This window comes from Puntigrus tetrazona, chromosome 1 (assembly GCF_018831695.1).
Source record: "Puntigrus tetrazona isolate hp1 chromosome 1, ASM1883169v1, whole genome shotgun sequence".
Taxonomy (NCBI): domain Eukaryota; kingdom Metazoa; phylum Chordata; class Actinopteri; order Cypriniformes; family Cyprinidae; genus Puntigrus; species Puntigrus tetrazona.
In genome coordinates, this window is record NC_056699.1 from 25,496,526 (window position 1) to 25,508,028 (window position 11,503).

The 11,503-nt window shown below is 38.9% G+C and overlaps 1 protein-coding gene across 2 annotated transcripts; it reads left to right on the forward strand.

The window, feature by feature from the left end:
• The first annotated feature begins 3,468 nt into the window (after positions 1–3,468).
• etaa1a (ETAA1 activator of ATR kinase a) lies at positions 3,469–8,045 on the forward strand. 2 transcript variants are annotated; one of them, XM_043238629.1, is made up of 6 exons: positions 3,469–3,730; positions 4,136–4,267; positions 4,348–4,421; positions 4,499–4,605; positions 5,503–6,995; positions 7,392–8,045. In XM_043238629.1, exons 1-6 carry the CDS (start codon positions 3,604–3,606, stop codon positions 7,511–7,513), a joined length of 2,055 nt encoding a protein of 684 aa, XP_043094564.1. In that variant the 5' UTR covers positions 3,469–3,603; the 3' UTR covers positions 7,514–8,045. The 2 variants fall into 2 exon arrangements, with proteins under 2 accessions (XP_043094564.1, XP_043094479.1); XM_043238544.1 differs by having other exon boundaries at positions 3,470–3,730; positions 4,133–4,267.
• Positions 8,046–11,503: the final 3,458 nt, after the last annotated feature.

The window sequence follows — 11,503 nt, forward strand, 5'->3', positions numbered from 1 at the left end:
AAAAACACGAAATCGTTCATTTTTGAAAATGCGTGTACGTTTTTGAAAACAATATCGTTATTGTCATGCACCATCTACTGACCTGGCGTGCAAAAAATAGCGTCTTTCAATATGCCTTTTTCAAGTGAATGGGGATGCTTTCACAACTTTTCACAAATGTTCGTATCGTGTGACTGCGTCCTAAAATTCTTTATGTATAGTTATGTGTATTTTTACTGTTCTCGCCAGTTATTGTGCCCGGCGTGATCACGCTTAAAGGGCAAAGCGATGTCCAAATCGCACGAAGCGAGCCCCTCAGAATCTCCCAGGCCGAGATGTGACCTGTCTGATGGGTCAGCGTACGTACAGTTAGCAGCCGACCCCCGCGCGACCCCCGGCCCGAACCACACCAAAGACAGGCCTGCGAGTGATTACGCAATTTCACACACACACATACACGCGTTCAATCAGCTCCTCTAATCAGGACCTAACCACAAGAAAGGCCAACCGGGGGTCGTTAGGTACCTTTTCAGGTGACATCATCAGGCCGCCGCGGGTAACCGGAGCTGAACCGGCTCTGGCGGCGGCACAGGGCCGTATATCACAGAGTTTCCCAATAACCGACCGTTCGGAGAACAGCCATTTGTCAAATGAAAGACCTAGCAGTGCAGGCTGAGTGTGTGTGTGTGTGTGTGTGTGTGTGTGCGTACCTCAGATATAAACACAAGTAATCTGTTGAGGTAGCTTTAGCAATGACAGGGCAGTCAATCAGGCCTCCGTCTACATGTCAGCCTGACAGCTTAACAGTTCACGGGAGATTTATTAGCCACGGGTCAGATCAAATAATATATCCCCAGTCTGCTCTTGTTTAGAATGACTTAGCTCTATTGATTAGACTCGCCCGTGAGGCCCCTTCTGACGTGGGCAGAGCTCACAGGAAACTCGGCTAAATCGCCAAAACCACAATATATCATGCTTTGATAATTCAATGAGATGGTCTCCATTTATCTTACGGGTGAACTGCTGCAGTGATTCTGGAAACAGATTTTAAAGCAAAAAAACGAAATGCTAATCCGGTCATGACTTTCACTTTCGTGTCATGTGAATGCATACAGCTTTATCAAACGTCAATCAAATGTCCAAAAAGCATCGGAAACACAAGTGGTTCAGCTGTTTATGCGTTTAAATGATTTTTGCTGTTGAAAAATGTAAATAAACATGAAAAGAAAAAGAAAAAAAAATCACCCTCACTCATTTTTTCTTTACAATAAACAAGTATAAAAGTAAAATAATAAATTAGATTTAAATTAACAAACAAACCATAAAACTGAATAGAAATGAATACAGTATAGTGTTGTAGTGAGTAGAAAAACATTAAGACTAAAATATCAAAAAAGACCGAAAAACAAAAAGCTGCAATTTTTTTGTTTCATAAAAATTTATTTCATTTGATCTTAAATTTATTTTGTAATAAGGTGTACAAAGTGTAAATGAAACCAAACAAACAATATAATTAGCTAAAAATGTATTAATATATAATTTTGAGTAGAAAAAAACGTTAAGACTTAATAATAAATTATAAAAAAAAAAATGCACATTTTTATACTAAAAAAATTACAAGTCAAGTTTAGATAAAACAGCTTAAAAAGTATAAAAATAGATAAAACAAAAAATAAAATAAATAAAATAATTAAATAAATCCATATTATATATATTATAATAGGGAGAAAAAAAAATACTTAATGAAAACTAAACATTTTCTGAATATATTAAATTGTTACAGTATATAATATAGCAATTAAATTAGTATAAATTGGGTCTTTGTGCAGAAAACAATATATAGCTGCCTTTTACAGGATCGGGGTCCCTTGCAAAAGCTCGACAATATTTAGTGGCATCTAAAAGATCGAAAATCCCTTTCTTTACGGTGCAAGGCAAACAGTTGTGACTACCAGTCCGAACAGTAATTTGTTTAATGTTAAGGTTACTGATTAATGAATCGTCAAACTTTCTGTTAACAAAACAGCTTGGCATGACATCAAACGGATGTACATTTCCACTTAACCTCTGAGAGGTCGATCGCATGCGCCTTTAAATTTATGTCCAGCTCCTGCAGCTATTTCCTGTTACGCTACCCTGAAATAACACCGAAGCTTTGCCGCGGTGCAGTCTGCAAGAAAAGCGTAGCAAGGAACCAAAAAAAACGAACACGTACACGTATAATGCCGTATTATGACATTTATACAACGTAATGGCTCTGACGAGCTGAGATCACCATCAAGCATTATTTGGAGACAGCCGATTTCAGAAAAGCACGCACACATAGTGTTACTCTAGACACAGTTTCTGAGCTCCAGACGTCTGTCGGAGCTGCGATGAATTCTTACAAAAAGACAGATAGAGCACCCTGGCTTCGCTCAGCCATTTTCCCCCAAGTGGAATCACAGAGCATTGGCTTACAACCATTTCAAAAGCCTAGGTTTGGTATGAAAACTTTTTTGTTGCAACCGTAAATGAATCAAGGATCAGTACGTCCCTCGCGCGACAGAAGACGGTGGTTTCTGACAAAGAGTTATGGCAGATTTATACCGCCGTGACGTCAAGGCCTATAAGGCTAATTCATGACTGAAATAACATCTGCTGTAAACATTACTTGAAGATGTATTGCGCGCATTCACGCCCCGAACATTACTATGTGATTACGTCTTGTGCAATGTAACCACGATCATGTGTTTTTGCAAATAAAAATAACACATAACTGCTTCATAATTGGCGTTTTCCGTAAAGTATGTGCAGAGTAACTCGTCAAAGTATTTTCAACGTTTGCTTATACACAATGTTGCCTTCCGCTTTCGGTGTAAGGTAATGAAGCTTGCTCACTAAATGTTGCTTGTCACACCGTGTATTAAAATCAATAGTTTGTCCAAGAAGTTAGTGAATGATTATTTCAGAAAGATGCCGATGAAGGGGCATCTAAGTTGCTAAACCTATTTTAAAAATGGCTCAGTTCTGCTCACACAGAAACCACTTTCAACCCAAGCTTTCGAGGATTTGTCTGAGCCTTTCGCGAAACCTGCTCAAACAAAAAAGAAAATATTATTAAAATGAGTTGATTTCATTCACAGAAACAACAATAAATGTGACTTTAAATGTGAATTTTGACATTCTTGGCAGAAAATGTATTCACATTATTATTATAATTATGCATTTCAATGCTTTTATTTGCATTGTGTCTAATAAATAAATCCCATTCCCGCGAAAACCACTGGGACACGCTGCGTGCATTGGTTCATTACTTGAGTAACTTATTATTTGACGTTTTTACGTTAATTTAGACGTATGCAATGCACTCTAAGCTATATTGTAAATCACGTTATCGCATAGCTGTATTGTTTTCACTGTTTTATTCTCTCAATTCATTATTTGCCGTTAGCGCAGCGTTGCTCGTATGCGTCCCTCTGCGCACACCTGACGCCCTCGAGCACGCTTCCGCAATGAATCCTGGGAGGAACTGCGTATTTGGCGCAATCTTTGAACAAACCGTACTAATCCGGGCTCACGATGGCAGCGGAAAGCGCGCATAACATAACGCCAGTTCGGCGATATATTAACTAACCCGACAGCATGGAGGGCAGAGGCAGACAGGGGCAAGTCGAGCGAAATGAAATCGACAAACTGACGCAGATGAAGTCGAAGGTAAACAGACTGAGACGCAGCCCTAAAGCGGCGCCGCTGACCCCCGGACAGACAGGTAACAAATCAAGCGAAAAATCACTAACAGAAACGTGCCTCTGGCTTTTCTGTCGCGTCTGAGTCAGTCACGACTAATCTGAAAGCTCCGACTTCTATTTGTAACGTTGCATTGCTTTAATGTGGAGCATTTGGTTGCAAATGCAACGTGTTTACATTTAAGAAAAGTCCTAAGCGGTGCATATCACTGATCACAAATTACGTTTTGATGTATTTAAGCTACGACGTTTACCATATATCTGTCTTGAACGTGATCTTCACTCAACATCCTAATAATAGATTTTGGCACGAACGAAAAATTCATAATTTTGAACCATGCAGTGTATTGTTTGATATCGGCACAGTGACTTCAGCCATGTTTCTGTGTTAAAGCTGATGCTTTTAACTGCACGCTCTTTTGTAGCAGAGTTCAAAACCCCTACACGTCCGGCGAGAGGCCAGTTCAGGAGACCGGTGCCGGACGACTCGCCCAGCAGCGATCCAGACTTTCATCAAGACATCATATGGGACACGACCTCTCCGTCGCCCGTCCGGCGTGGTATGCATGCGTCTCGGACTCGTGCCGCTCTTCTTTAAACCTGCGGTGTCAAAGAAAGACCGAAATGTGTTTATTTTCAGGCCGTGGGCAGAGGAGAGCTGCGACTGTCAGAGCGGTGGACATATCGGACATTGCCAATCGAATCGCCCCAAAGGTTTGCTCGAGGAACATAAGCTGCTGGTGTTCGAGTGTTACAGTCAGATGCCGTATTGTGACGTGTTTGTTTTTTAGAACGGAAGACTGGAAGCGGATTCATCTTTACTGCAGTGGATTGGGGACAGTGCCATTCCCTGCACACCAGAAGTACAGCAACCCAAAGTCAAGACCATATCCATAAAGTAAAGGAGTCTTTAGACGCCTCGCCGTACAATTAGATTCAAATTTGGATGAAAATTGGTGTTTGGATGCCATTTCTTATTTCATTATGTATGTAATTATAAGCACCCGTGTAATCACAATCTAGCGAATGAACGAAACGGATGCAAAATAATGAGGTGTTTTTAAATGAACTAAACGTAGTGTGCAAAGCATGTAAGTGCATAGACGGCAATAAGGAACTAAGATAAACATAACGATAAACAAAATGCATTTTTACACTTGTGTGTCTAAGAGTGCTTTAGTATCTAATATTTTCCAGACACAAATTTTGGGAAATATACATTTTCTCTTAATTATTGCAGTTTGTTCATTATTATAGCATTATTATATTTTTTTTTATTTTTTATTTATTATATATATATATATATATATATATATATATATATATATATATATATATATATATAATATATAAAAATGTGGTATAATAACTTTTGCATGGACCATATGTACAGTTATTAATCATTTTATATCATAGTAACTGTGTATAATTTAATTAATCTTGCTCTAACAAAAAATTCTTATATATTAAATAGTTATGTGTTGATGCTTTTGCATTATCTATAGAATAAATATTTTTATATATCGTATTCAAATAATTATCTTTGTATTATTTACCCTTTATTTGAAACTTGTTGGATCTAAAGGGTCTAATTATTTGTAATTAATGATCGTTCTGGCATCGCTGCCGCTCCACAAACGGCTTTGCATTATTATAAATACTATATTAATGCAGAAATGTGCAAAGTTGTTACGCATTAATGCTGTATGGTACAGAACAATAGGTATAAAAGATATAAGCAATATTATGCATATTTAGTCTCCGTGTTTAACGTCTGCTGCTGTGTATGTTGCAGACAGAGCACCGTGGAAGATCTTATGCGGCTGGCGAAGCAGTTTGACTTCAACATGAGGCAAGATGAAGCTCAAGAACGGAGCTCGGATGCACCGGGTTCGAAACAGTCTAAGGAACGAGAGCCGCCACGTGATGACAGCTTCACAGCAGCCCACAGAGAACCCGCTTTAAAACCCAACGAGAAGCCCGTCGATGAAAGAGGACTTCATCAGGAGATGGACGATGATCTCGATTTCCTGTTCGACGGACCGACCCAGCGGCTCAGCGGGCGTCTCAGCCAGGCGTCTGATTGTCGCACTCAGGAAGTTCCCGAGAGAAGTCTCTGCATCGCGAAAGCCAGCGCTTCACAAAAAGGTTCTGGGTCGGTCGCGTCAGAAAACCGCGGAAGCAAACCGGTCGACAAGGCTGATGATTTTGATGACGACTGGAACAGTGACGGTTTGCTCGATGACTCGTTGCTTCTGGAGATGACGCAAAACCCCGACCTGTTTGCCGCGCCGCAGTACAGTTCGACGCAAAAACAAACTCGTGAGAAACTAAACGCTTTCGGCGCAGTCACCAACAAAAAGCAAGACGCTAAAAGTGGCACGTTTCAAGGCCGGCAGGCAAAAAGTGAGCAAGGTTTTCAGCAGGATTCGAGAATACAGGTAAAGCCCTTTGGAGGGTTGCCAGGAATTGGAGATCACATGGAAAATAATGGCGCGAATCGGGTTTTTCCGACGAGTAAGGCTTTGCCGGTTCCTGCAAGTTGCTTCCAAGGCAAACAGAATCAGCGCAAGATGCAAGTACAACAGCTTCGGGTTAATCTAAACTCATCTGAGCTCAATTCTGTTTTATCGACGCCTCATTTCCATCCAGACAGCGAGGAGAAGCTGCCATCCACCGGCCTCGGTACTAATAAACCACCTCGCGCGAATGCTCCCAGCATGCATCAGAATCCAAGCTCTGGAGGCGTTAAACAACAAGGAGAGAATGCGGTCGCGGCCAAAGATGGCTTTAGTGAAGCTTTAGATGAAGACCTGGACTCTCTTTTTGCATCCGATGACATCTGGGACGACGGAGCGGAGGACGATGATCTGTTTTGTGAGGCGTGTGACGATCTCGAGGAGACGGCTGAAACGCCAGCCGCAAAAGCACTACAAAACAAAGCGGCCAGCAGGCAGACGGTGTTTGCTAGCGTCTCCACGTGCCGTGCAAACACTTCAGTGTCTCCGTTCGGCCAGGAGGCTCCCGCGGTGGACTCTGGGCCTGCGGGACTCGGCTCTAACGCGGCACGTGGCGCGACGAGACCCTCTGGCCCCTCAAGTAATGGAGCGTGTAAATTCGAACAGGTGAGAAGCTCCTCTGTGGCGGGACGGGGGACCTGCTCTGTTCCCTCCGCACGGCAGGGTCACGAGAGGGGCGTGCTGGCCGTCCTCCAATCGGACGTGAGAACAGCAGACAGTCATCGGTTCAAAAAGCCTCACGGTGACTCCAAGCTGGTCATCGCCAAAGGTACAGTCAACATCACATGCTCTGTCCTTTATTACTGTGCTGTGTAGGGCTATTTGATCTTTATTTTTTTGTACAATATTAGTTTATATTATTATTATAATATTTTAATAACTATATTCAACCTATATTCAAAAAGTCCAAGTAAAATGCTGTGAATAAAACATTTAAAAACCATCAAGAATAGTGCTTTTCACTAAATTAGCAATCATGCATTTTCATTTGCATGCATCCTTATATAATCAATAGTAATTAACACTATTTTACATAATCGTAGTGAATAATGTCAAATACACGTCTGGTAAATAACTAATATTTACCCCCCAAACCTAGACCGTGGCATTATATTCATTTAATATCCAAATGAAAGTTCTTCATTGCCTGACTGTGTTTGTGTAGACGTGTGTAACTCTGGAGCCGTGAGGTGCAGTGATGCTGAGATCGAGAGGAAGAAGCAGCAGGCCATGGAGAGGCGGAGACTCCGGATGCTGGCCAATCAGAACCTCAGAGCTCCTGTCTGAGCCTCTGTTACCGAGAGGTACACGCGTGCGTGTGTGTGTGTGTGTGTATATAAAGATGATAAATATTCCTATCACAAGCAACAAATCTTTGCGGATTTTACGGACGGTGATGGGAGCGCTACGCTTCGTGGCGCTTTTTTGTCGACCAAAACTCTTTAGGAACAATGCTTTCTTGCTGTTGTTTTTAGGGTCGTTTGTATGCATGAAAAAAAAAAAAGCCAATGCTCAGTATTATGCCTGTTTGGGCATCGGAGCAGATCCTACATCAATACTCGTTCTGGCAAACGGCAGATGCCTTGACTAAAAATCAGGAATAGCTGCCGCCTTTCGCCTCGGTCACTTTTATGCAAATTTTATGTAAATTGTATAATAAATATTTCCCTTCAGTTCTTTTAACAAACGCAATGTTCACGTTACTTCATGTAAATCACTCTTGTTCATTTATAATGATGTAGAAGAAATTTTACAAACTTTCCTTTTTCATGAATTTAAAAGAGGCAGCCCAGAATATTAAAGTGAGTAATGTATAGTATTTATTGAGTTGTTGATTGTTATTAAGGCAATAATAATAATAATAATAATAATAAGTCATATGACCATACTGACTCATTCAAAGTCATAAAAAGTGGAAAGGTTATAGATGCAATTAACATAGATTTGTATTGATCTTTTGTCTGGTTCTTCTTTTAAACATCTTTATGTTGTTATTTGTGACCCTGGAGCTCAAAACTACCTAAATAGATGAAAAAAAAAATCCTATTTACAGTGGAAAACTGGCAGGTGTGAATGCCGGAAGTCTACCGTAAAAAAAATTTGGTTTTTTACGCTTTCAAGTTATATTTACATTAAATACAGTAATTTCATGAACTGATGTAATGTTAATATACAACCTATTAAAGTACTGAAATGTGTTTTGTACCTTTTGAAATGCGCTTAACCACCAAATGCAGGTGATGAGAAGGTCACATGATGAACCAAAGCCCTTCTGAACGAGCACTTTTTCAACAATAACATATATATTTATTAGAAGGTGCTCGGTGCCATTCATGGTGAGGCTCATTAAATAAACCTAAAATATGCAATAAACGTTAATTTAACAACGTCAGACGTAACATACAACCCTAATAACCATAACTGGTAAAGAAATATCAAATTCAAACATAATTTGAAATACAAGGAGTTTACGGTTAACCATTTAACAGGTTTTTATTGTAGCATTTTCAGTTTTTCTTTTCTTATAAAATCACAGTAATTTTTTACAGTGCAGTCATAAAGGCCAATTTCTGAACAATGTCAATAAACTTCAATAAATAAGGTATCCACCGACGTACGGTTTAAGATATCTAATATACAACTATATTTTGGGGGTGCAAAAAAAATCAAAATATTGAGAAAATCACATTTAAGTACTTGCCAATGCGTATTACTAACCAAAAATTAGGTTTTGGTATATTTATGGTAGAAAATGGGCCTTCACAATCTTTTCTTAATACACTACATATTTTTGTCATTTAAGGAAAAATGAATAGTTTTGACCCATACAGTGTTTTGTTGCTACACTGCTTTTGTTCTCAGACTGACCGGCAAGCACATGCTCAAAGATATAGTTCACCCAAAACAAGACAACCGGCTGAAGGTTTCCTCCCCTTCAGGTCACTCAAGACGTAGATGGCTTTGTTTCTTTAGCAGAACAGAAATGTATCTTTGCATCGCCTGCTCACCAGTGGATCCTCTGCAGTGAATGGGTGCCGTCAGAGTGAGGCTGATTGAAAACATTGCTTTAATCCACGCAAAGCGAAATGAAACAAATCTATTGAGAAATTTTTACTTTAAAATCACTTCAAATCTAAATCAGAAGAGAAATATGCACGAATCAAGCACCGCTTACAAGCAAATATTGAATTGACTGGTGATGTTTTTATCAGCTGTTTGGACTCTGACGGCACCCATTCACTTCAGAAGGTCCATTGCGGAGCAAGCAATGTTACACTGAATTTCCCCAAATCTGTTGTCTGGACTATGTAATGTTGCGCGAGGCTCCAGCGTGGGTCTGTTTCTCGTCATTCGCTCGCTGTCCTCGGACACCTGCGGCACACATGAGCGCTCCTGAAAGTCGAGTCTTGTTATCAGGCTGCCGGTGTGTAACTGTAGCTAGAGCACAGAACTATGAAAAGCCCCCGCGGGCCGGGGATGCGGTTTCACCCGAGCAGCCGAGCGTCCAGGCACTTACCTGGACCGTGTGTTGTCTGAACTCTGATGAGGACAGCATGAATGGGGCGCTCCGGTGAGCCTGATGTCGTACATGCAGAGATTAGTGTGTGTTTTGATATGGGGCTGACCTGAGGATTACATATCTGGAGTCAAAGGTCCGCCTCTATGCTTCGTTAACCGCTAGCAAGTACACTCATTAGGGCGACGCGGCCGTCGTTAAAGATGAAAAATACACCCTTTTATACCAGTTTGGTGGCTTGTCACATTTTTTAGGCAGGTTGTGTTTGATCATCAGCTTACTAAACCTGGAAATGATGATGGATATGTGATTTTCAGGCCCGGGAAAAGTAATGGTAATCATTAAAGTCTATAGTCTAAAATGTTTTTTAAACTGAAAAATATTTTTTTGTGAGTGTAATCTATTTTAACAAGGAAAGTCATGGAAATTCATTCGCCAGAAAAATAGTTTTTTTGGGGGCATTGATTTTTAATTGTCTTTTAATTTGTTTTAAATACTAACAGTTCATATAATTTTGTTTTTGACTTTATAGGTAAATAATTTTAAATAAATTGTTTTTAAATTTTTGATTTTAATTAAATTTTTTCTTAAGTGAACATATATTTAGATTTTTTATATATATATATATATATATATATATATATATATATATATATATATATATATATATATATATATTTAGATTTTCTTATATATTTAGATTTTTTTATATATATAGATATATAGATTTTTATTTTTTGTATATATAGATTTAGATTTTTATATATATATATATATATATATATATAGATATATATTTTTATATATATATATATATATATATATATATATATATATATATATATATATATATATATATATATATATATATATATATATATATAGATATATATATATATATATATATATAGATATATAGATTTTGATTTTTATATATAAATATAAATTACATTTCATAAAAACAGATTTTTTATTTATTCATATAACCTTTGTTTCATAACATTTCACAAGTAATTTCATGCTTAACATTATCTAAATATTTACTGTTAGTAATGGAAAAAAATATAAATGCCATACACATCTTTGGAGCCCATGAAATATGCATTTCGGTGCAAAAGATAAAATTATTAATTTACTGACCTTTCATATTTTTGCTATCTGAAATAGTTTCTGTGTGGTTTTGCATTTATTTTTACCCAATTATTAGTGCATTTTCTGGGCTTGTTAAGCTTATGGACATTATTATCATCATCATGCATTTTTTTCATTCAGCTGGCTAAACCTTCTTTCTCAGAATTAACATGAAAAGCCATAGCAGTGTCTGATTTGTCTGCGAATCGGAGTTAATTTTAAAGCGTCAAAATCACAATCTAAGTGGTTTCTTAGCTAATCAGTTTAAATCGTAAACATCTTAAAAAATGGAGATATATTGTTTAAACGAGTGGGAACCGGTGCGTCCCGTTTTGTTGAGTCCGTCTGGCGTCCCGCCGCCGGCACATGGAGACGGAGAGCAGCTTTAAACTGAAGCAACAGTATCCTCACTGTCCTTTTGTCTGCTCGATAAACATGCTTATCAGCAGCCTGTGCGCAGAAATAAAGTCACCCGAGAATACACCTGAACTCCAGCTGAACCCGCTCTCCGCTCCGCTTTACTCCGATTCTCTCACTTTCATCAATTATTCTCCTTCCCAATCAGTACGGACACCGATACAAAATATCCCTCGCTGTCCCAGACACCGGGCCTGAGAAAAGCCAACCTG